At 44.9% G+C, this 25,234-nt stretch overlaps 1 protein-coding gene and 1 long non-coding RNA gene across 4 annotated transcripts; one reads left to right on the forward strand and one right to left on the reverse strand.

Moving 5' to 3' along the window:
- Nucleotides 1-4,419: 4,419 nt before the first annotated feature.
- LOC111852128 (uncharacterized) lies at nucleotides 4,420-10,936 on the reverse strand. The gene is made up of 5 exons (XR_002840164.2): nucleotides 10,793-10,936; nucleotides 8,435-8,486; nucleotides 7,271-7,411; nucleotides 5,025-5,068; nucleotides 4,420-4,735 (listed from the first exon to the last, which is right to left on the reverse strand). It is a non-coding gene; the product is annotated as an uncharacterized lncRNA (long non-coding RNA).
- A 1,859-nt stretch (nucleotides 10,937-12,795) lies between these two features.
- cnot10 (CCR4-NOT transcription complex, subunit 10) lies at nucleotides 12,796-22,360 on the forward strand. Of its 3 annotated transcripts, none has more exons than XM_023827488.2 (19): nucleotides 12,796-12,921; nucleotides 13,741-13,832; nucleotides 13,949-14,110; nucleotides 14,205-14,355; nucleotides 14,487-14,626; nucleotides 15,491-15,577; nucleotides 15,822-15,905; nucleotides 16,001-16,118; nucleotides 16,215-16,370; nucleotides 16,451-16,653; nucleotides 17,662-17,783; nucleotides 18,178-18,357; nucleotides 18,531-18,611; nucleotides 19,682-19,795; nucleotides 20,549-20,679; nucleotides 20,821-20,856; nucleotides 21,453-21,580; nucleotides 21,660-21,735; nucleotides 21,997-22,360. In XM_023827488.2, exons 2-19 carry the CDS (start codon nucleotides 13,755-13,757, stop codon nucleotides 22,155-22,157), a joined length of 2,208 nt encoding a protein of 735 aa, XP_023683256.2. In that variant the 5' UTR covers nucleotides 12,796-12,921; nucleotides 13,741-13,754; the 3' UTR covers nucleotides 22,158-22,360. The 3 variants fall into 3 exon arrangements, with proteins under 3 accessions (XP_023683256.2, XP_023683239.2, XP_023683247.2); XM_023827471.2 differs by having other exon boundaries at nucleotides 12,809-13,148; XM_023827479.2 differs by having other exon boundaries at nucleotides 12,809-13,148; nucleotides 18,534-18,611.
- Nucleotides 22,361-25,234: the final 2,874 nt, after the last annotated feature.

The raw sequence follows: 25,234 nt of genomic DNA on the forward strand, positions 1-25,234 counted from the left end.
ACTGTAATGATGAGCAAGAAATGCAGAGCCAGGCTGACACTGAAAAACTGATCAACTCTGGTGAGCAAAGTTAAATCAGCTGGTTTGTTACGGCATGGCATGGTGCATGAAGAAGGCGACGATACGATTACAGCTCTTAGACAAAGGGGTTGATTAAGGGAACAGAACACACTAACCAAAAACTAAGAACAGGCAAGGGGACAGAACGTCCAAATGAACAAAGGCAGGTGCTTAAATACAAAAGACTAACAGGCCATGACTCAATTAACCAATCAGGAGTGGCTTTCCTGAAAGCTTTGTAACTGAAGTAGCTTGTTATCTTGTTCGTAGATGTACAAGTGCTCCGACCCACTCATTATTTTCTACATTGTTCTTTATTTTAACTTTTAGTTCAAATGTAAAAATTATTTTATTAAAATATATGATTTTTATATGATACATGATTTTGAACACCTCAATAAGTTGTTTTAAGGCAGCGGTGGCCAATCTTATGCACAAAGGGCCGGTGTGTATGCAGGTGTGTATGCAACTCGAACTTTTTAGGATTCGATCCGGAGTTCTGAACGGATTAAATTCGAGTTCTGAGGTACCACTGTACATGGAATCGATGTTCCTGTCATGGACAGTCTGCGCTTTTCTCACGCACTACTACTTAGAGTTCCATCGTTAATTCTGAAATAATGAAGCGTTTCGGAAACGCATGTAGAGCTAACTCGTTCTTTACCTATACGTCATTCTTTAGCTTGTTCGTTAGTCGTTAAGATCAATTGCTTTCGGGAAAGCCACCCCAGTACAGGCACATGACAGCAAGAAATAGGTGGAATACATTACAGTTAACAAACACAGGAAACTTGACCAAACACAGAGGCTCATACTAGGAAAAAACTTAAATACAAGCAGAGCAAAATAAAACAGGATACAAGCAGAGTAAAATATTAGCAACTGCAACAATACATTTCAAATTCAATTTTTATTGGTCACATACACAATCATACATAGTACGACATGCAGTGTATTTGCAGTGCCTGACCTACTAAGAATTAAATAGAATACAAATAATAATCCATCCATCATCCAACTGGATCATGGGGGGGGGGGTCCAGAACCTATTGTGGAAGCAATGGGCACAAGGCAGGGAACAACCCTGGACAGGGGGCCAACCCATTGCAGGGCACACTCACACACCATTCACACCTATGGGCAATTTAGTAACTCCAATTAGCCGCAGAATGTTTTTGGACTGTGGGGGGGGGAAACTGGAGTACCCAGAGGAAACCCCACGACGACATGGGGAGAACATGCAAACTCCACACACATGTAATGCAGGCAGAGACTTGAACCCAGGTCCCAGAGGTGTGAGGCAACAGTACTAACCACCATGTCACCCCTTAATAATAATAGTAGTAATAATAATAATAATAAAAAAATAAAAGATAAGAATGAAATGTAGTAAAATAAAATGTAAAGATATATATATATATATATATATATATATATATATATATATAATAAAAATAAAATACAGAATATAAAGAGAGTTAAGAATGAAAAAATAGAAATAGAAATTAAAATATGTACAAATAGAATAAAATTTATCATCATCATTTTTGTATAGTAGTATTGTTTTGTAAGCAGCAGTATATCAGTATATCAGTATATCAGCTGTATAACCACTGGAAGTTGATCCATAAAATCTGAGATTTAAACAGCCCCGGTGGACCAAAGCTCATCAGTGCTGGTCAGCTTTTGGGAATTACTTCTCCGCATCTTAAATATGGATGAGCAGCAGAGATGCGGGGTCAGTAATCCTCCGTGATGCTGAACCTCTCGGACAGACATAATGAGAGCCCGCCCCCCTGGAAACTCAAGAGGCGTCATTCAGCGAAATGCAATTTATTTCTAATGGGAAAACTCTGGCCAGCATATGTTTGCTTCGTTTTATCCTCTTTTCATCTCGTCCAGCAGCCCAAAAGAATTCCGGTCCACGCGTGACCCAGTGGGCAAAATGCTATTAAGAAAGCTTCAAAAACTCTTTTTAAAAACCAGTAATGATGGTCGAGATTAAAAAAAAAAGAGACTTCAACCTGACTAAAACCTAAACAGGCAGAGATTTCAACTTTCCATATCTTCACATTGACAAGTAAATCTACTGGGGATGAAAAATACCAAATCAGCTTAATGGTGCCCCCTGCAGGCGTGGACCAGTGCAGCGTCAGATTTTCTGTGTTATATTCAGTCTGTTTCGTAGGAAGCACACTGCAAGAGAAAGAGAAAGGAAAGAAGGAAGGAAGGGCTGAAGAGATACTTGGGTATTGTTCATAGGGGTATTGTTCACATGGATTCTACAACTAAACTGTTTTGTAAACTTCCTGCTTTGCTTCCAGAAATTTCTCTTTAGCCAGTCAGACACATAAGCCACCATAGTTCTGTGTCGTAAAAGCAAGTCAACTATTTACACATCAAGTTCCCTGTCCAGCCACATAAGTATAATGAACTTCACCTTTAGGGGCAGTGACCTGTGTACATTACAAATTCTGCATGGACAGCATTTTCAGCAGCGGCGTGGTCTGGCCGCGGGGTGACATCGCGGTCAAAAGGAGGTCTTTGGTGACCACTGCCATTTGGGCTGAGCAGCATAGACCTGTTCATAGAAAATATCTGGACTGTGAAACAGCTGTGTTTCTGTGCGTGTTGTCATCAGAAACTCTTCAGGTTCTGATTCTCTCAAACGGTTAATTTTAGCTTTCGCAGGTTGGAAGGTCTCCCGTAGTCTGACGTCACCTTCAGCGTCTCCGGCCCCACAGACCGTCGCCATGAAAAACGTGCAGAAGCGAGGTAAGCCGCAGAAGCGAGGTAAGCCGCAGCTGCTACACAATCCACAGCCCATAACCATCACCCCCACCCCCACAGTCCTCCCCGAATGGTATTTAAAACATTCCAGTGAGACCACTGGCCAGGAAAGAGCCAGGTGAGTAACTATCAATGCTCTAGGGTTCATCAGCACGTCAGCCAGCTACACCCCGGAGCATATATTTTACATCTTTACATTTGTAGGCCAAGGGTGGACTGGTAGCTCGGAGGCAAAGGTTCTACACTATTAATCAGAAGATCACGGGTTGAAATGAAAGAAGTGATCCTCCTCCACTGGACCCTTGAGTAAGGCCCTTAACCTGCAATTGCTTTGGCTTGGGTATGACGTTAATCTACATCCAGCCTTATAAGGAGGTCCTCCGACTTATAGGGAAAAACTTGGGGCCTGGTGGCAGGATTGACACTCCAATCACTGGAAGAAAACCTCATACTGGTCCATTTGGACTAGTGTGGTGCTGAGGTGTCGCCTGCCACACGGCTGCACTCAGGTTCTCATCCCTGAGGTGGTTTGTCGTGTGGTGGGTGCGGCAACACATGAGCACATGCTCCTTATATCTGTGTTTGTATGCACACTGCATTTATTGACTACTCCAGTGCCTCATTTTTACTTACTGTATTGCCTGCTGTAACATCGCATTTCCCCTTAAGGGATTGATAATTTACTGACCTACTTATCTACGTACATTTATTTGTTTTGCAGATGAGATAAATACACAAATTCCGCAACATACTCACTCGAATTACCCACTTTTTCCCATGGACAAAAACTCACTGTAGATCAACAACCAAATTCTGCATAAGAAATATTTGAAAGTTGCAACAAACTGTGTATGTGTGTGTGTATGTTTACATAAACACACACAGCTCTGGAAAATATTAAGAGATCACTCTATTTTTAAAAAATCTGCATTTTCAAATCCTGGTTTAATCCTGGTTCTGCTGGCAGAAGGCTACACTGAGCAGCAGGTTGCTTCCTTATTCAGTTTCTAAGACAGCAGTACACAAGAATAAGGTGAAGCAGGAGACACTGGCAATGACCAAAAACCAGCCAGGTAGAGGGTGGAAGCGATGTTCTAATGCCAGAGATGACTGTTAACTCATCTGGAATTTTCTCAAGAATCGTGTAGGTGTGACGTGCAGGTGTGAAGTGCACTGCTAAGACAGTGTGTATCAGGCTCCTAGAAGCAGGACTGAAGTTCCATAAAGCAAGGAAGAAGCCCTTCATCAGTGAGAAGCAGGGAAGAGCTAGACTGGGGTTTGCAAAAAATATATATTATTCACAGACACACACCCATAAATTGAGAAATGAGTGAAACTAAAAATGTTGCTGTGCTCTCAATATTTTCCCAGAGCTGTATTTATATATATTTTTGTAGCCACCCCCCCTTGTTTGGGAGATTTTATCAGACGCAGTCCTGTACATGGTCAGCAAAATTTATCTGCAAATATTATCATGGAGAAGTTTAATCATATCGATAAGAACCATTGGTACAGGTGATGATCAATTTGAAATAAATCACACCAAAAGAATCCGAATCAGAATCCGAATCAGAATCAGAATCCTCTTTATTAGCCAAGTATGTTTCCATACAAGGAATTTTCCTTTGTGGTGCTTTTATCCGGCATTTGAAAAAAGTGAAGCAGTGTGACTCAGTGGTGACAAAACAAAGGACAGCCGCAGACCCGAAGCTGGTGAATATGATGATATAGAGACACGTCACACAAAGTTATGCTTTTGATAAAACTTTTTTGGAAAGGTGGGGAGTGGGAGGAGTATGGATTATATGGGGGGGGGGGGGGGGGGGGCAGACCATCTGGGGAAATACATTGTTGTTGTTCTGAAGGCATCATTTTTTTAATGTTCCTGTGAAAAAAAGACAAAATATAAATTAAAAATATGTTTTGTATAAATGATGTTAGATACATAATCTATTTGCATAACATGTTAAAAAGCATATATATAAAATCTGTGATATGCATTAGATTCTGACTCAAACTCAAATTTTAGTGGGTGAATCTGCATTTTTTCCAAAACTGTACCAAACCTTATTAATTTGAGATATAAAATAGGAATTCAGAGAAATTTCTCATAATATTAGGATGTTTAGAATGCATTTCTCTGATTCACTGACAGGTTTTTGTTGGCCGCTCACCATTTTATCGTCCTGCTCAGCAGACTGAGCTTGTCCTGGGTTGGCTGTTGATAGAAGCAAAGATTGTGTTAGAAATGAAAGAGCAAGAATTTGATGTGAAAGATCAAGAAAACATTAATTCCCAAGTCACTGGTCAGTGAAACGTGAACAATGAAGCATATGGGAATCGGCCTTTATCTTAATAGAGAATGAGAGGAAGTGAGTGGTTGATATTCAGATATTTACAATTACTGGATATTTTTTATACATCAGTGATGTGACCAGTGGAAAGGAGTACCGTGTGTGAAAATGTATTCAAAATTTAAATGTTTACATCATGACTGTTTTACAGTTTTTCTCGATTGCTTTGACACATAATTTCTCATAATTTGCCCACAAATTGAAAATGTTTTAGTACATCAATGCAAATTGTCCTCATTTCGCACAAGTATCAGTTGCTCGATGTACAGTTTTTCTCAGATGCTTAAATGTGCTGATCAAGCCAACAGTGTATGTAGGTGATTCTAAACACCATATAAGCAAAACCACAAATATTTCTGCACAACAATTAACAATATTCTCATGGGATATACAGCAGTCTCCAATGCAATAGACCTTTAGCAAAACACTAGATACAGTGTGTTATGGGTAAAAGGGATGGGACTCCACGCTGGAGATACAGAGAACAGTTCATCCTCCCATGGGACACTGCAGCTGTGCAAAAACAATAGTGCAAAGATATACTGCTGTAAACGAAGATTCTAAATTTGATTATGTAATTGAATTAAAAAAGAAATCAGACATTTGATTGTGAAAAGTTATATTCAATGGTAAAAATGCGGCTGTCTGCCGCGCATGTTCTCTTTTCTCTTCACAGTCCACAAGTTTTACAGGATATAAAAAATGAAAACCGGCACCCCAGCAAAATATTTACTTTCCACACCATGCTTTAATTGATGATGTGTATGATAGATCAAACCTGAGTTAAACCTATTTGGGAGTCGAAATGTTAAGTTGATCCTTCCAAATTAGTACTGTGCAAATCATTGTCTGTTTTTTACGAAAAATAGCCTATTTTGGTAATTAAAGAAACAAAACCCTTATTTCACTTTAATAACGCTGATCTTCTTGGTTATTAACTACAGATTGACATTTCTCGTCACCAGATATGACGCAGAATTCACAGAAGTTGAATTCAAAATAATCCTCCAATCTGCAAGAACTAGAAAACTGGACTGGCATTCAAAACACGTAACCTACACTGAATATGAATGTCCAGTGTTCCAACAGATTTTGGGATCCGTGGTAGAGTCTTAGCAGCTATCTTTAGTAAATTTACTGAACTAAACAGTCACTGCTACACAGGAACAGTCCTCCTGTCAGCCTTTGTCACATCTCCATGAGATGTGACAAATGTATTAATGTATATGTATTAAGGGCCACAGCCATTTCTTGGATAGACAGGTATGCACCTCTGGCAGATTGCTGGGGTGTGTTGCACCATAATACAGGCACATGGTAATGAGGTTCTTTTATAACGTTCCATGTCTGATTTCCAGAAAAAAGAGAGTTGGTCCTCTGGGTTTTGTCAGTAACAGTGAGTGAATGGGAAACAACAATCATTCAGAATTATAGAACATTTTAACAATATAGCTGAACATTTTGACTCTCTGCAAAATGATGATCAATGTACTTTTCATTTTGGTGGCACTGACTAATTCACTGATCATCACCGAGCGATTTGCTTGGGAGACACGGGGCTATTGTGTTGAGTGACTATTGCCTTTTTCAGCTTAACCACACTATTTTGCTGTATTTCGCTCTCGCACTCGCATCCTTGGTTAAATTCTGACAGATAGCCGACAATAAAGCAGCACGCACACGTTTCCCCTTCTTTGGTTTTAATCGTAAAACTGGGGAAACCACAACACAAAAATACATGAGGGTGCACTGAATTTCAGAGACGAGTCACACGTTCCATCCAAATATATCCATCCACCCAAATGCACCTTATCGATTCAGAACAAGTAGAAAAAGAATTTTTACTAGAAACCCTTAAATCTTAAGATCCTGTATGGATTTGGAGAAATGCACTAATAGTCATGTTATGTATAAAATATGTTCATGAAACATGAACGTGAAAAAGCAATCGAGAAACTGCAATTCAGTAAATGACTACACACTTCGTATAAAACCATAATTCAGAAAATAATGCACACTGCTCTTGCTTTTTGGGAACTAATTAATTAAATTAATTAGAACTTTACCATCAGCAGGCTTCTTGTCTTCTTTTGTGGTAACAGTGCAGGTCACAGAGCCTTTGACTGTTGAGTGAAAAAATTGTGGAGAGACAACTGTAGCGTGATTAGAAGCCGTGATACTTGGCTTGAATGCACCTTCAGGTGCAGCTGTGGAGACATAAACATGGGGAGTTAATTCACTTTGTGTTTTTCGCTGGTCGGGGCCGGTCCATGCTATAGGCAGCATAGGCAGCCACCTAGGGCGACTACTACTGAGGGGGCCGCTGACAGACAGACAGACTGACAAACAGAAAGTTAGACAGAGAGACAGACAGACAGACAGACAGACAGACAGATAGACAGAGAGACAGACAGACAGACAGATAGATAGATAGATGAAGTCATCACAAAAAAGGGTTTTCAACAGTACCTTTCATGTAAGGTTTTTGTTCAGTGTCTAAGGAAAAGTACATTGCTTGAGAAAGAGATAAATAGACAGACAGACAGACAGGAAGAAAGAAAGTATCGTTCATATGGTTGTTCAGTTACTATATCACTGTATGTATAGACTCTGTAGCTAAATGCTTTTGTTGGAAGTCTCACTAAAATTTCTCCTCTGGTACCAAAAATTGAATTTGTCTACAAACGCGCAAGACCTCACTATAGTTTTGTTCACTAAAAGAAAGTCAACCAATTACACATCGCATTTCCCACATCTGGACTGTGACGCATAAATAGGATATAGATAGAGGAGTAACTGTTAGCACTCCTGGGTTTTCCTTGCTTTAAGTCACCTGTGCCCTGTACTGGTAGGTTTTTTGTTTCTGGTAACAGTGAATCCCAGCACCCAAAAATGTCCTGCATGTCCCGTTCCTGGACTCCACATGCTAACTGACATTGTACACTCACTTTTACTAACAAATAATACTACCATAGTATTTGCAATCCTTAACATATCAAAGTCTATGGCGGTTTAATGTTTTATATCTTCTCTTCCGATAGTTTTACATGCCCTATATTTATTGATCACCATTTCCTAATTTTTACTTACTGTAGGCCTACTGACTGCTGTAACATCACATTTCCTCTTAAGGGATTTGTTCTGTACTACAGACCAACTTATCTACAGGCCTCATTTATTTACTTTATTCTGCAGATGAGATAAACACACAAAGCCCGCACGATACTCACTCAAGTTATTCAGTTTGTCCAAAGTCTTAAAACTCATTGTTGGTCAACAGTCCTGTGTAAGAAACATTTGACAGTTACAACAAAATTCTGTTTTTTTTTTAACATCAAACATGATTGTATCATAATTAGTGTTGAGTATTACCCAGCCTTGGACTATAGGAACCATATCAAGAGATAATACAGCAATACACAAACCAGTTTGCAAGACATAAAAAAGTAAAAATGGTATGTAATAATTAATTCTTTATTATTTGGAAATATTCAGAATTACCATGCTACCAAATTTGTAATAAAACAAACTGATTGTCTTTCTTCTTCAGTGTATTAATTCAGAAATGTCACTTATCAGCAGTTTATGATAGCATTAGCATACTACTCATGTCCTTAATATGATTAAAGTTCTTCTTAAAAACACTAATCTGTCAACATATACTGAGTCAAGCCAGGATCTGCTGGCAGTAACTGTATCACCAGCAGTAGAAGGAATTCTTTCAAGATGAAACTGATGTGGCCTGAACACACAGGTAAAGTTTGTACAACCTTGTCAATAATGGGTATTTGTCTGCATTATTTTTCCAAAATATCAATGGGTACTCCTCATGCCTCCGTTGTTGTTTTGCTTTGTATAAAGGTATTTCCTTCCTGGACCTCTCTTCTAATTACAAAGGTGCTTCAACTTTTGAAATTTCAATATCGTCCTCGTCAAAAAAGCCCAACACTAATTCTCTTTGCTGGGGGGAAGTAAGATGTGATAGAAGTACTTGGGATGTCTGGCATTTGTGGTATAGGGGATTCACATGGTTGTTCTGCAAGCTTCTCCTTCACTGTAACTGGGCCTTTTGAGACAAGTTTACTTGTAACCCTTTGCTACACTTCATTAGACACATCGTGCTTGAGTCTCAGATTGAGAGCAGAGGGTTTCTCATTATAGTGTGTCTCTATGTCGTCACACACAACTTTGCTCATTTTACAGTTAAGAGTGCTATCACATTCCTTGGAGGGGGGGGGGGCATAGTATGTTTTTAATTTCTAAAGTAGCCAAACAAGGCCCACTGTATGCTTTTGGTCAGGAGACATTGGTAAGGTAGTATGTTATAAAGGCTGGATAAGCGTCAGAAATGCCTCTTGAAGAGTTGCTGTTTCAAACAATCCATATTCAGAATTCAGGAAACTACCTGCTCTGAAAAAAAATAGCTCTGAAACTACAGAGCTTGCTGTAACAACAGTTGCTGAAAAATAGGACAGTGGTGGTAAAAATTCCATCTGCGGTACATAATTATAAACAGGCATCTGAATAATAGGTCTATGTTTTGAAGTTTTATTACTGATCACAGATTTCTCATATAGCAATCCAGATCAAACTACAGGGGTGCCTGCCGTTCACGAACACAATCCGTTCCCGGAAGGTGGTCAAGAACCAAAAGAACCAATTTGTATGCGAACCAAGACAATTTTTCCTGCAAGAAAGCATTGGAATTCGTTTAATTCATTCACAAGTCTACCAGATAATATTTGTTAATTAATTTCCTGGTATTTATAGTGAAAACTTTAAAGAAAAACACAATTTAGTGTGGAAACGGGCGGGCCGAGGTATCGCGGGAGCAAGAGATATATGGAGACTTGATTGCCGGAGAAATCCCGCTGTTTATTAACAGTCCGTAAAGGAACTACAACATGCACCCAACGAGCACCAAACCCAAATATATAGACGGGCAACACAAGGTTGTCAGACGCCGAACTGCAAGATGCACACATGGTGGAAGATTTACATACTCGCTAAATACACGCGAGGATCGGACTGGGTATACACAAGACACGGGCAGACACACGCGCGACAATAGGGAAACGCAACCATTAACATTAACAACAGCAACAATACAACAAGGGCTATTTATTTACAGTTGCACGCGAGGAATGATGGAACATGCGCCCCGCCGGTGCTACTAACTCACATGATAAGAAACGCTTTTAAAGAATATAATTATATACTTCTTTTTTAATAAACATGTTTACAATAAGATGCTAAAATTTCCTATCAGTCTTCAAAAAAAGAAATTGAACAAACATTTTGAGGAAGGCGACGTATTGGACTATAAATGTTCAAATAACACTCATAATTGTATATAAAATTAAATGTGTGAGTATCCAACATCAAAAGTACAAACTCCAAACAGTGTAAAATGTGTCTTACCAATACAATAGAATGCTTTCTTCAAGAAAAAAACAATTCTAATTGCACTAGTGACTAGTCTGTACTTGTTAAAACTGGTCTGTTTGTTCTTAGCCCTTTTCCACTTCCTGTTCTTTTGCTTTGTTTTCCTGCCTGCAGTCTGCCTTCAAGTTTGAAACATGACTTACCAGTACAGCAGAGCACACTCTTCAGAAAGAAGAAAAACAACTGTGTGCACTAATCGTGACTGTTAACCAAAATTGTTCCGCCCTTTCTCTTTTGTCGTGGTTTGAATCTTGCTTACGTTTGCTTACGTTTGCTTACGTTTGCACGCCCCGCCACTTAGCTCACCTTCCATCTCCTGTAAAAAGTTACATGTAAAAATGAACAACAGCTTTGCTTATCTAGCCAGAGCTGGGTTACTGAGACCAGGCCAGGATCAGTGGAAAATTGCTTGGGGGAGACATCCTGTGGGACCCTCCCACATAATGAAAGATGGGTGTGTGGTGTCACAGGGGAGGCAGGCATGAGCTGGAAGGACCTCGGCGGATCAGACCTTGGCAACGGACATTGGCTGTGGTGAACATGGCCGGAACCTCTCTGCCGGAAGGGAATCTGGGGTCCTTCAAGATATCAGAAGTCATGAGCTAGAGAGAGTCAGCCATTTATCCAGCTCTGGAGCCAGGCCTCAAGATTGGGAGTAGAATCTCTCCTACACTGGAATTCCTCCTGATTTGACCAGTATGTGGATTCCCAGAAGTCCCAGGCTCAGGACTGGGCGGTTGGCATGTTTTCGTGGGGACCTGGCTCCTATTGTGGCTAGTCGAGAGATGTGTGTTCATGTGCATCCAGCTACCCTTAATAAAGTTCAGTAAAAGATTTGCAAACACTGAATGTGTTGGACATTCCTTTACTCTGAGGTGCATCAAATAGGCTATAAAAAACCATTTCAAACACACATAAGGTGCTTAAACCAGTAAAACAGTATCAGGATATGCTGTATAACTAATATTCACATCCAACTTCTGTCATATTCATATTTGTTAAAGTTAATGTCCTCGCCTATCCATTCTGTAAGGAACTCCAGTTCCCATGGGTACTTGCAGCAGGACAAGATGGCTGCCACACCCCCACACACACAAACCCCAGAAGCGGCAAAGATACGGCTGCCTCGAGTTAACGGGCTCATTAAGGACTTTATTTGTTCATTGTGAAGCAATAGTCTAGTCTTGCTTTATGTGTCTGCATTGCTAATCGCTAGTTTCAGTATTAGCTGTATTGGTTTATGTCTCTGTTTAGTTTTTGTGTTTCTGCTATTTTGGATTCTGTGCCCATACTCTGATTCTGTTTTAGATGACTGTTCTTTGATTGAGTTATTTTGATTAAAGTTTTTCTGAATCCTGCACCTGCATTCGCTTCTTCTCCTTTGCTCCACCGGCGTGTGACACTGCTGTGTTAATCGCTACAGGTTAATTTATCATAGTGTTCAGATGGCAGCCAGATTTGCAGGCCGCAAAAAAATTCAAGAGGGCCCCATCCAGCCCACGGGCAGCCAGTTGAATAGGCCTGAGCTATAATGACAGTCGAGATAAAAATGACTTCAGGCTGACCCAAACTTAAACAGGCAGAGATTTTCAACTTCCACTTCACATGGAAGAGTAAAATCACTGGGATGAAAAATGTGAAATCAGCTTAATGGCGCCCCCTGCAGGTGTGGATTGGTGCAACATAAGATTTTCTGTGCAGGAGGGGGATGCTTACACACAAGAAGCAAAGGCCCATCACCCTGTCCCTGGTACAGCTCCCACGCATAAGTTGCACCCACGATGTCACACTTCCATGGGACTGAACCAGCGCTCCTCCTCGGGCACCATCCAGACACACAGGGAGGAAAATTATATACTATAATAACTAAAACTCATAAATACTATTTCTGTTATCCTGTTTTTTCATAGGTTCCGCCATGCTTTGGTGATTAATTGCTTCTGTAACTGCTTTAGGAGGAGAGAGCAGCTGAAGGTTGGAAAATGGATGGATAGATTTAATTTTGAGTATTATGACGTTCCATATTCCGTATGTGTTTGTACATGTATAAAACGTCTGAAAATCTATTTGCAAACCGTGTGAAAGACGAAAGAGGGCGCTAATGCAACTAATCTGTATGCTAAATACGGTATGGCCGGAGGCGCCTGCGCTTTCCCTCCAAAACAGAAGGGGTCGCTGTCAGGACGGGATGCTCCTGTTTTCTCGCTGTTGGGGTTGACGCTTATGGCGGAACGCCGGCTGTGAAACATAGAGGAGCAGGCGCTGGAACCGGGTAGATCTGCCGGCTGTGTGAACTCCGATCGAAGGCTTTGGCGCAGTGCATTTTCGAGAGGCCAGCGGCTTTAGTGGGGCCGCGGTTCTGGTCACAAGTCACTGGAACCGTGCGTTTAGGTAGCCCCTTAGGTAGCTAACTAGCTTAGCCATTTTCTTTATTGCTATTGATCCGGCCACCAGCGGGATTATTGAAAGCTACAGAAATGTCAGACAACAACACCGGAGGTAACTCGCTTCTTTCGGTTTTTTGTCGAATATTCAACCTGGCTCCAGTGCGACGGGGTGCCGTCGGGTGTTCGCTTTGCCCGGCGAGCACCTGTTAAAATGCCCGTCTCGGGTGGGCTCCCCCTGCCACTTCCATGCTTATTTAAATGCTACATTACGCAGCGCTGGTTTCGGCGGCTGTACAAGCGTCCTGGCTGGCAGTGGGGCTGTGTGGCCAAGCCCAGCCTCTTCACTCTCAGACTGCCGTCGGATCCGTTGGGTACCATAAGTGGCGAGTCAGGTTAGACAGTGTTGGGAGTCACGGTGTTTTGAAACAGCTTTTCCATATGGGAAATATTGGGAGTCTGTGAGCTTGTAAGGAACGTAATTGGTGGTTATACAATCATTCAGTGGCGTAGGAAAGGAGTTTTTATTTACCCTTCAGCTGATGCCCATGACGTAGAGCTGTTCAGCACCAGATCACCGTAGCTGTGCATCTGGGGATGAATTAGGGGATACAGGTCTTGGTTTGTATTTTTTTGTGCGCCAGCTGTAGATTACCCATTCAGGTTAAACTGTAAAACTGCCTTTTCAATACTGTTTTCTTCGATAGATCAGCCAGCAGAGATGAAGCAGGACAATTCCTCATCAGCGATCACAGACCAAGAAAAGGAACTGGCAGTGAGCGCTTTCCAAGCATTTACGGTAATCTCCAATCCTCCCCAAAAGTTTACATGTCTTCTGTGTTTTAACCATGGTATTTACTTCTGTGTTTTTACGCACACCTACATAGTGTCAATCTGTACGGATCTTTTCACCAGGCAGGAAATTATGACGAGTCGCTGAAACACCTCGGAAACCTGCAAGAACTAAACAAAGAGGACTACAAAATTTCAATGAACAAATCCATTGCCGAGTTTTACAAAAGCGGGCAGACCACGACAGACACCTTGAAACAGGCCCTCACGGCGATGAAACACCAGGTAGCCGTTCTGGGAATATTCTGGATCGTGGCCTGATTTGCTCTGCGTGGCGGTGACCTCGCTGACACCCAAGGTATTTGTGTCTTTGCCACAGGTCCACGCTGCCGTCGATGAGATGGATGGTCTGGATGACGTGGATAACAGCATTCTCTACTACAACCAGGCGATCGTACTGTATCACACGCGACAGTATATAGAGGCAATATCCATAGGAGAGAAGCTCTACCAGTTCATAGAGCCTTTTGGTACGTGACCCTCATATTTCACGTGAAAACTGTCTGCTTCGAAGCTCAGGCTCGCATTTGCATCTGCTTGGAGCTTTGATGTTTGGGCCGAGCCACAGTTTGGCATGGCTTAAGGTTCTTCTCTGTCCTAGATGAGAAGTTTGCCCAAGCTGTCTGCTTCCTGCTGGTGGACCTGTATCTTCTCACGTTCCAGCCTGAAAAGGCTCTCCATCTCTTAGCGATGCTGGAGAAACTGTCCGTTCAGGGAAACAACAAAAACGGCAAATCTGAGGTTCTTTTTTTTATTATAATTTATATTCCTACGAGCTGCAGATGAGATGCTGAACGTTTGCTTCAACAATAACATTGGTTTGACTGTATGTGTACGCGCACGTGTGTGAAGAGGCCCTGAAGCAACAGTAGGGTCCAGTGTTCATTCTTTTTTTGCCTGTAAACCTTGTTGGTACATAACCTTACATATTACATTCCTGGGCAAAAAAACGGGCAAACCCAAACTTGCTAGATATTAAACTTTTGACAGTCTTACCAACAAATCATCAGTCAGATAATTAGCAAGTATATAAGAATGCAATCCTGAGACCTGGGCTTCTGTTTGCTCATCACAGCTCGCTGATATACTGTCTTGTGTTATTGATGCAGTTCAGTCATGTTTATTTTCTGTGCGTTATTGCAAGGGGTGAGTTTAATTTTGTATTGATAGCTTTTCTGTGGTTAGGGCTGGAGCTCACAGCGTGACAAGGCATCCATTATTTGTCCAGGTGATGTTCCACGTAAACTTCTGTTTCTGCGTAAGCGCAGATGCTGCCTTCGGAGGGGCCAGGTGGGATTGAGGATAAGGCAGGGGGCTGACTAGACAGACAGGTCCAGCAGCGTTAGCACAAATACACCGGATCAGGAGCTGCCTTTAGCTGCTGTGTGTGGCCAGTGTGTGTCAGTAGCTGCCTGCACCTGTGGGCATGGGGGTACCCACAGACCCCCAGGAATGAGGCCAAAGTCAAATATAGACTGTCAGACACCTCTGGTATTTATCTCTATTCCTTGCTTTTTTCTGTGCTGCTGCTTTATGATGAGTGACGACCACAGATCTTAAAAAGTTGGCTGGTGAATGTAAAATGTTTCATTTGTGTTTGAACAGGCTGGCAGCAACTCAAATAAAGACGGTGGCAGTCAGAAGACAGAGTACATCGCTATGGTAGAGGCAGCCAAGTCTAAAATTCACCAGGTAAATGCCGTGGCTTATAATCAATGATCAGTTCAGTGAAATGCTCTGTGACACAGCATGACCCTGACGAGCCCCCTTCTGTGACTCTGACGAGGCCTGACACATGACTCCGATGCATCCCACCATCTGACTCTGACGAGCCCCACTCTGACTCGTCGCACGCTGCTCTGTGACTCGACCCGTGACTCCGATGCACCCCACTCTGTGACTCGCCGTGTGACTCTCACGGATGTTGTCTCCGCAGTATAAAGTACGGGCCTACATTCAAATGAAGTCTCTGAAGGCGTGCAAACGGGAGATCAAGTCGGTGATGAACACGGCTGGAAACGTGAGCACACTTCTGCTCCTTCACCTCCCACCTCACTGGCCCTCCCTCCGCGTTTCCCTGACCGGCTCCTTGTTCCCTGTCTCTCCTGCTTCCAGTCTGCCCCCTCTCTCTTCCTCAAGAGCAACTTCGAGTACCTGAGGGGAAATTACCGGAAGGCTGTGAAGCTCTTAAATAGCTCCAACATCACCGAGCATCCGGGACCAATGAAGACGGGTAACGGCCAGCTCCACCCGGCCACCGGCACCGAGTCCGGTCGCGGCAGGAACCGGGAGTTCCGCGCTGACTGAACACGTCTGTTCTCTGTTGTAGGTGAATGTGTACGCTGTATGTTTTGGAACAATCTTGGCTGCATTCATTTCGCGATGGGCAAACACAACCTGGGCATTTTTTACTTCAAGAAGGCCCTGCAGGAAAACGACAACATGTGCTTACAGATCGGCAGTCGTGACGGCACCAACGGGCAGAGTAGGTATTTATTGGTCAATCGAGGCTGGCGGTGTGGCCCCGCCCCTGGCATTCACGCAGTGTGTGGCTCTCGGTTGCAGATAAGAGGTTCTCCGGAGTTCCCATGTGTGCCCTGTTAGCCAACAAGCGCTACGAGCTTCTGTACAACTGCGGGATTCAGCTACTGCACATAGGGCGCCCCCTAGCGGCGTTTGAGTGCCTCATGGAATCGGTGCAGATTTACCACTCAAACCCTCGACTGTGGCTCCGACTTGCAGAGTGCTGCATTGCGGCAAACAAGGGGGTAAGTTGGTTACACTCAGGTGTATGTCCAGTTATTTAACTAGTCAGATACGGCTAATATACTTAAATGCATGTCGACAGCCATGTCTGCTTTTGTTGGGGCTGAAGTGATTAATGAAAAACAGCCAGCGTTTAGCGTTTTGAGTTTAGCGTTTGTTTTTTACTGTCAAAGTTCATATTTGGCATATAAAATTGTCCTACAGGGGGCGACACAGTGGTGCAGTGGTGAGCACTGTCACCTCACACCTCTGGGACGTGGGTTCGAGTCTCCACCAAAGTCCCATGTGTGTGGAGTTTGCATGTTCTCCCCGTGTCGGTGTTGGTGTTTCCCCCCCACAGTCCAAAAACATGCTGAGGTTAATTGGAGTTACTAAGTTGCCTGAAGGTGTGCATGTGTGAGTGTGCCCTGCGATGGGTTGGCGCCCCATCCTGGGTTGTTCCCTGCCTTACTCCTGTAGCCTCTGGACCCCCTGTAACCCTGAATAGGATAAGCTGTTTCAAAAAATGGATGAATGGATGGATGAATGGAATTTTCCTACAAGATGCAATATGCTGCAGGAAGTGTTGGGGGCACTGTTGCTTTGCACAGTTTGAGTCGATGCACACAGACAGAACTTGACGCAAGAGTCCTCACACCTGGGTTTGAACAGCTGACCTAAAGGTCACCCCTAAAACCTGCATCCACACCGGCCCTTTGCAGATAAGTTCACCCAACCCTGTCTAGGCAGTAGTGTATAGCTGGAGGTGTCATTCTTGCGTAGTAACTTTGAGATAGATGCTTTTACTATGTTCCAGTGATGGGCCTAGTTACCACCCTGATTCGGCTCCTGTTCCACACCCCCATATGAGCTCAGATATCTGAAAGTGTCAAAAGTCACTAGATTTCAAATATGCTCCTAAGTTGAGTCATTTAGTAGGTTGTAGTTTGCCGTAACATTTCAGAATGACTCAGTGAGTGACTCTTCCCAGCTGAAGGCTGTGGGTCTTATTTACTTATGTTCTCTGACAGAACTCCGATCAGGAGACCAAGGGGCTTCCCAGCAAGAAGGGCATTGTCCAGTCAGTCGTAGGCCAAGGATACCATCGCAAGATCATCCTGGCATCACAGTCTGGCCAGAATACGGTCTACAGGTCTGTGCAGGAGTTCTCACTGTGCTTCATGCAACCTCCTCTCAATCTGCCAGCTTTGATAAACCTTTACTTTATGGGTATTGAAGCCTTTGTTCCTTGCCATAAAATGTTGTAGCTCTGTGGTCTGTAGAAGTAGCAATTGTCCACCACCAGGGGGACTCATTGTGTAAGATTTTTTTTTTCCACCTCTGACCCCGTGGTGCAGGTCTTTCATCTTGTAATTGCTCTGCTGGATGTTTGATGTTGATGCTGTTTGCACCTTATTTTCCCCTCGGGGATTAATAAAGTTCCTGTCAGGCTGTGTGTGGCCGGTACAGTGGGAAGGGGTGTGTGTGTGTGTGTGTGAGAAGCAGGCTGGTTTAACCCTGTGCGTTTCACGCCCTGTCCTCTGCAGCGACGGCCAAACTGCAGCCATTCCCGTGGCCAGTATGGAGTTTGCCGCCATCTGCCTGAGGAATGCTCTCCTCCTCCTGCCCGAGCACCAGCAGCCGGATGGCAAGGCGGAGAACGGCTCAAAGAGCTCCAGCCAGTCCGGCAGCACGGAAAGCGGCAGCGAGAACAGCGACATGTGCAGGTGACCGCCTGCGGGGGGCGCTGCTCGGGGCGCTGACACCGTCCCAGTCTTTTCAGAAGTATGAAGAGTTTCAGGGTCCCTCATCTTTAGTTTCACCTTCTGGCTGCACACAGCTAAGTTTGTCTATTTACATATTTTTGTCTTTTTTGTTCAATAACTTCTTTATGTTTTAGTAGTAAAGGCCAAGAAGGAGACAAGTTTGTCCCAGCGCCTCCATCTTCTCCTCTAAAGAAGCAGGAATTGGAGAACTTGAGGTGAGCTTCCGGATCTTCATGTGCTCCTCCGGGTCACTCTGGCGTATGGCCCTGTGCCGTGGGGGTGTCTGCCCACCTTCCTCATCTCCTTCCAGTGGAGGCACAGCTGCAGAAAGGCTTCAGCTCCACCCAGGTGGGGGGCCTGGAGCGCCTAGTGGGCCTAGGATGGATGGGGGTCGGCCTACCCCCCCATCACCCGCTTAGTAGCCTGCTAATGGCCCTTCCAAGAGGAAGTGAGACCTCCTGGCAGCTGTTTGTTTGCACACCTCCCTCCCTTCCTTCCCCCCTCCCCCAATATACATTGACTATATCCTGTATCCATCCTCAGCTGTCATTTTTCATCCTGGACGCCTCTGTCATCCTTTGCTTCGCTGTGCCCCACCCTCTCCTCTCTTCCTGGGCACACCTTAACTAGCAGGCGGGTGTCCCTGCTGATGGGCTCCCCCCCCCCCCAACTGACCCAGGCCTGACTCTCAGAGCTGTGACAAGTTTATGAGCACCCAAGCCGCTTACTCGCCCGGCCTCCCGGAATGCCGAAGGGGCCCGCAGGGCTGAGAGGCAGGGGTTCAATCCCGGTTCGGCGCCGTCGTATAAAGCAAAGAGCGTAAATGGAAACAGGCGCATGGAGTGGTGAACCTGAGCCCCTTCAGTGTAGACTGTGTTGGAGATGGTCTTTAAGGAGGGAGTCGCTCTGACTGAGGAGAGAGGGTGGTCTTTAAGGAGGGAGTCGCTTTCCGACTGAGGAGAGAGGGTGGTCTTTAAGGAGGGAGTCGCTCTGACTGAGGAGAGAGGGTGGTCAGTGGGGTGGCATGGGGAATGGTATCTAAGGCTGTTTTGTGGTCACCATGCCGATGTAGGTCTTTACGACTGGCAAAACGCAGACATGTCAGACTTCTGCAGTACGAGAACCACGCTGGGCCTGATTGAAATCTCATCTGTTTCCTTGACAGCCGTAAATTACAGCAAGGCCCAGTTTTCTGGGGGTTACCAAAGTTCAAGGATGCTTTTGGGGGTCGTCCCAGGGTTGGGGGTGCGCTGGATGATTATGACCTAAGGTGTGCTGTCCGCAGGTGCTCCATCCTGGCCTGCAGTGCGTACGTCGCCTTGGCTCTGGGGGACAACGTCATCTCCCTCAGTCACGCTGAGAAGTTGCTGCAGCAGCCCAAGCTCTCCGGTTCCCTCAAGTAGGTCTGGTCTGTCTACGTCTCGTTGTGGTAGCAGGTCTATGGCTTGCTGCAGGTCTATCCGTCTCTGTCTTGCTGTCTGTCTCTGTCCCTCCCTCCTTCCCTCCCTCCCTATCTGTTTTTTCCTCTGTCTAGCTGTCTCTCTCTCATCCCCTCGTTCTCCATCTGTCCTTGTCTCTCCCCCTCTCACTGTCCGCCCATGTGTCTCTCTCCCTCTCCCCCCATCTCTCTCTTTGTCCCCCTATGTCTTTCTGTTCGTGTTTCTCTGTCTCCCTCTCTGTCTGCCCAAAGGGGCGAAGCGTCCAGCCAAGGCCAGGACAGCGATCATCTTGTGTTTCGGGTAGAAGCGTCAGGTTTCGTTAGAAGCGAGATAAACAGGCTCTCCTGTCCTTCACACCCGCTTAAGGACACCCTGAGCCGTCGCATTCCGCCATTCTCATCGAGCGCGGCGGCAGTCGATACACCTCTGTGTGTCTGGACATCGAGATGGGAGTCTTTTCATTTACACTCATTGACGGTGATGTTTTCCAAGTTCGCCTGCAGCTGCTTCCCCCCCCCTCCTCCACCAGCGCTGGTTCATCCCTTTATTCGGCTTTCTTTGCATGACTCTTTATGCTGGGTGACCACCTGTCACGTTCCCACACGTCACACGACGGTGCTCAGGCCTGGCATCATTAGGAAACCAAAGCCGATCGTAGTAGAACATCACGGTTTAATGATGGTGCTGTTTACTGTGTGCGCGTGTGTGTTCAGGTTTTTGGGCCACCTGTACGCAGCAGAGGCCCTGATCTCCATGGACCGCATCTCGGACGCCATCACCCACCTGAACCCTGAAAACGTCAGCGATGTGTTTTTGGGGGTCTCGTCCAGCGAGCAGGACCAAGGTGATCCCTTTCTCTGTGCTTAAACAAGGCATAGTCCTGCTGTGACTATGGAGTGTGTGCGGCGGGGGGATTCGTCCCGGCTCTGTGTTGCTCTGTGAGGTAACTGTGTGTCACGTGACTCCACGCCTGTTTCGTTCACAGGCTCAGACCGGGGCGATGTGGAGCAGCTGGAGTCCTGTGAGTGCAATGCCATATGTATGTGGGGCAATGGGCCAGTGAGTCATTGTCATGTCTGTGTGTCTGTGTGTATTCATATAACGTATTAGTCTGTGATTGTGTGTATACATATAACGTATGAGTCTGTGATTGTGTGTATACATATAACGTATTAGTCTGTGATTGTGTGTATACATATAACGTATGAGTCTGTGATTGTGTGTATACATATAACGTATTGGTCTGTGATTGTGTGTATACATATAACGTATGAGTCTGTGTCTGTGTGTATACATATAACGTATGAGTCTGTGATTGTGTGTATACATATAACGTATGAGTCTGTGATTGTGTGTATACATATAACGTATGAGTCTGTGATTGTGTGTATACATATAACGTATGAGTCTGTGATTGTGTGTATACATATAACGTATTAGTCTGTGATTGTGTGTATACATATAACGTATGAGTCTGTGATTGTGTGTATACATATAACGTATGAGTCTGTGATTGTGTGTATCCTACCTTGTGTCTCTGGGCGGCGGGCGTCCCCGTCTTGCAGTCCCGATGCCTGCGTCTCTAACATGCCCCCCCCCCCCCCTTCCACCCACCAGCGGGGAAGCAGACCCCCCTCTGTTACCCCAGCACAGTGAACTCCGCCAGGGCCATGATGCTCTTCAACCTGGGTAGTGCCTACTGCCTGCGGAGTGAATATGACAAGGCCCGCAGATGCCTTCACCAGGTACGCCCCTGCCATGCTCCGCCCACTCTCCTCCATTTAACAAAGTGCCCCTTTAACTGGCCCTGTGTCCCACCCCTAGGCTGCTTCTATGGTCCAGACCAAAGAGATTCCTCCAGAAGCCATCCTGCTGGCAGTCTACCTGGAGCTGCAGAACGGTAAGTGGGCTGTGAGGGACGGAGGGGAAGAGCAGAAATATTCACATGTAGGCTGGTGGCTGGAGCCACAGGTCAAAGGTCACAGAGCCATGTGACACTGATCCAAACCTGCTTTAATGGAGCCTTTAGCCAGTGTGGCTTCTGCTCCCCGTTACAGTCATCAGCTGATAAGAATCCTCAGTGTGTGTGTCACCGTTTGGGCCGGAGGGTGCATGTGTGACTGCGAGCTGCTGAAAAACGACCTCTCGCCCCCCCCGGCAGGGAACACGGAGCTGGCTCTGCAGATCATCAGGAGGAACCAGCTGCTGCCTCCGGGCAAGGCCACCCCTGGGGGGGAGGCCCGCAAAAGGCCGGGTGGCCCCTTCCAGCCAGTGCAGCCCATCCAGATTCCCCCCTCCTTCACAGCAGTGCAGCGAAAATGATTTGGAGTTGTGGGGGGGGGGGCACAGTGCAGCAGCCAGAGACACGGTCTCTGTCACTGCAGTTCCAGTTTGAAGTATTTATGAATAATGTGGGGGGGTCGTACAGAAATGTTTTATTTTGTATTTGAGAGGATGAGGCTCTCTTGGGAAATACTGAGATGCTTTGACAAGTTGAATTAAAAAAAAAAAAAGTTTTGTTTAAATGGCTGCCTCTGATACCTTTTAAGAGTTGTCCTCTGAATGGGGGGGTATGCTGATGGGAGGAAGATCGTGGGGGGGGTGGGGTAGAGTAAGTGATCTCTGACTGGAACTGGACACCAGTGGATTAAACCACCTAGTGATGAAACTCACTATAGTCATTCACTGTGGCTTTGGAAACCCAGTTTGCCCTAGGAATGATTCCCAAACCACCACATTGAATAGATAATGACCACTGACTTGGGTGTCGTGCTTTCACTCCCACCACTGCACTCCTGTCCTTTGCCCCTCACCGGCCGTGGTTCAGTTTCTCAGCCCAGACTCCCGCGTCCCAGTGGGACAGAGAAGATAAACATCACTCACCTTACATTCTGCAGGGGGCTTTTTTTGTTGACATGTCAGCATTTTCTAGCTGGTTCTTGTGACGCACCTTTCCGGAAAGTTCTCTGTGACCAGAGGACACCCCAGGACCCGTCTCTAATCCCGACATCATAGACAGGCACAGGATGCAGAGATACAGGCACAATCCCAGAAACAGACTATCACACTGCTGGAAAAATCCTGTATCACAAAACCACCTTCAGCCCATTGACAACCTTACTGTCAGGCACCTCCTTAAATCACAATTTTTCCAGACAGCAGGAGTGAGTGGTAAATGTGTGACTCAGTGGGTTAAGCCTACATGCTTGTGATCAGAAGGTTGCTGGTTCAAATTCCGTGATGGCAGAGATTTAATTGTTGGGTCCTTAAGTAAGGCACTTAACCCCTTAGCAGTCCAGGGATAGTGCCCAACTGGAGCTCACGAAATGTTGCTTTGGACAAAAATGTCTACTAAACAAACATTAAAATTTTAAGCAAACATGGGAGAGACTAGGATGAAGCCAACTATAGCAACAGCAATTACCAATAAAACTGCTAATTGTACCATAAATGGACAGGTGCATACAAGCAGGGTATGATCTCAGGATGATCACTATTGGGGGCTGTCCTATAGTGTGTGAGATACACAGTCCCCACCCTCACTGGGCTTGTGGGGTGCAGGAATTCTAGCAGAAGAAGGAAAAAAAAAAAGTCAGACAAGATCTACAATATCCAAGATACCCAAGTTTATTGTGTTTAAAAAAACAAAACAAAAACACAAAAGCCAAATCAAACTGCATAGGAAATGATTAAAGTCCATGTAAGACAACAAAAAAGGCTGCAAGTGACTAGCAGAGTCTCCTTCGCCTTATTTGGACAGAAGAGATGACATTTGTGGTACTTCCCGTCTGTCCTGAGAGGCCGGGGGGATTGGGGGGGTTGGGGGTGGTCATTGCAGTTTGCAGCTCAAAGCCCCACCTGCCATGCCCTCCCCCGCTCCCCCCACACACACAGACACACACACACAAAATGCACGTATGACACAGCGGAGGCCCAGCCCACCCACCATAAAACAGCAGCAGTAGGGCAGTACATTCAGGGGACCCCCGGGACCTTCCAAGATACACACACCTGAGCAGAAGCCTCCAGGACACAAGGGGGAGCTCTGGGCCCGGTTGTGGGCCCCTACCCACTTTTTGATCACTTAAGATCTACAAGGAGGGCAGCCGATTCAGCCCAAGAGCGTAAACAAACTGTTGGACGAGCAGGACATACGCCTAGCAAATTTGTCTGTGGTGGACTTTGGCTGTAGAACATCAACATCTCCAAACAGGTTGTCTGGTCTTTAAGCCAGAACCCTCCCCCTTCTACCATGAGCAGCAATTTGGTGTGAATGAGAATCGGCAGGATACAGTAACCCATCCTAAAGAGAAGTACATTCCTATCAGGTCGCCATGAGCACGTCTCCCACGTTTTGTTTTTCTTGTTTCAGTTTTGGTATTTTCATCACATTAAAATCCTGCAGGATTAAATCAAGGAGGTAACTACACTTAGGCTGAGAGGTAATGCTGTATATGGACACGAACACAAAAGACAATTTGAGGTAATAATCACTAAATTACTACATTACATAATGTCTCAATTACTTAAGCTCCCAAAATCCAAGACTCTGGGAAGCTACCTGAGTTTATTGTCCCCTCCCTCTTTTTTTTATATTTTTTTTATTTTTAAGATTATATTATAAGCATTAAAAGCGGTCCAAGACCATGCACTTAACTAACATTCTTCCATTTTGGTAACTCCATACGGGTATCAGGAAAAACGAGATCACAAAACAGGTTAGCAGAGCCATATGCCCAAAGGGACAAACGAATCCACACCCCCCACCCCCTCCCCGGCGTGCGATCCTGCCGTTTGGCTTCGCTGCTGGGATACGACGTCGCCAACTACATCTTGGAGAAAAAAATCTACTGGGAAAAGCAGCACGTTTCTAACTTTGTTCAGGCAACCGTTCCAACACCAGCTCCGCCTTCCAGATCGGCTGCAGTCATCCACAACAGCGTCAACACCACGTACACACTGAACACTCACAAAAGCAAACGACATGTTCAGACCCTCTTAAGGTACCAGAGGTGGCATGTTAAAGGTCACATGGAGAGGTATGTTAATTATGGGTAGGGTTAGAGTTAAGATAGGACTGGAATATTTGGTCTCAGATCCAGTGAGTCTCCTGCTTTGGCCAATAATGAGGTATTAATAGACAGCAGGACCTCAAAGAACAATTAAAAGTTGATTTCGTTCATTTAGCTATGGATGCAGGAAATCTTTGGCAGTTACAGGAGATGTACCGTACAGAGAATCAAGCATACAGTGGTTTCTACGGTATCACCATCTCAACACGATTCAGTTCCTGCAGGGTCATGCCTGGGCTTTGTAAAGCTATTTTTTGAAGGGGACGGGCAATGTAATCTAAAGCTCACAACAAAACCAACCCCCAAAACATTGAAAACACACACTTT

This window comes from Paramormyrops kingsleyae, chromosome 23 (assembly GCF_048594095.1).
Source record: "Paramormyrops kingsleyae isolate MSU_618 chromosome 23, PKINGS_0.4, whole genome shotgun sequence".
Taxonomy (NCBI): Eukaryota; Metazoa; Chordata; class Actinopteri; order Osteoglossiformes; family Mormyridae; genus Paramormyrops; species Paramormyrops kingsleyae.

Excerpts from the sequence above, each read along its gene's own strand:
- cnot10 (XM_023827471.2), top strand. The coding sequence starts at position 13,127 with ATGTCAGACAACAACACCGGAG. Across the intron at positions 13,149-13,740 it reads GTCAGACAACAACACCGGAG|ATCAGCCAGCAGAGATGAAG; the intron begins GTAACTCGCTTC and ends TTTCTTCGATAG. Across the intron at positions 14,111-14,204 it reads TCACGGCGATGAAACACCAG|GTCCACGCTGCCGTCGATGA; the intron begins GTAGCCGTTCTG and ends TCTTTGCCACAG.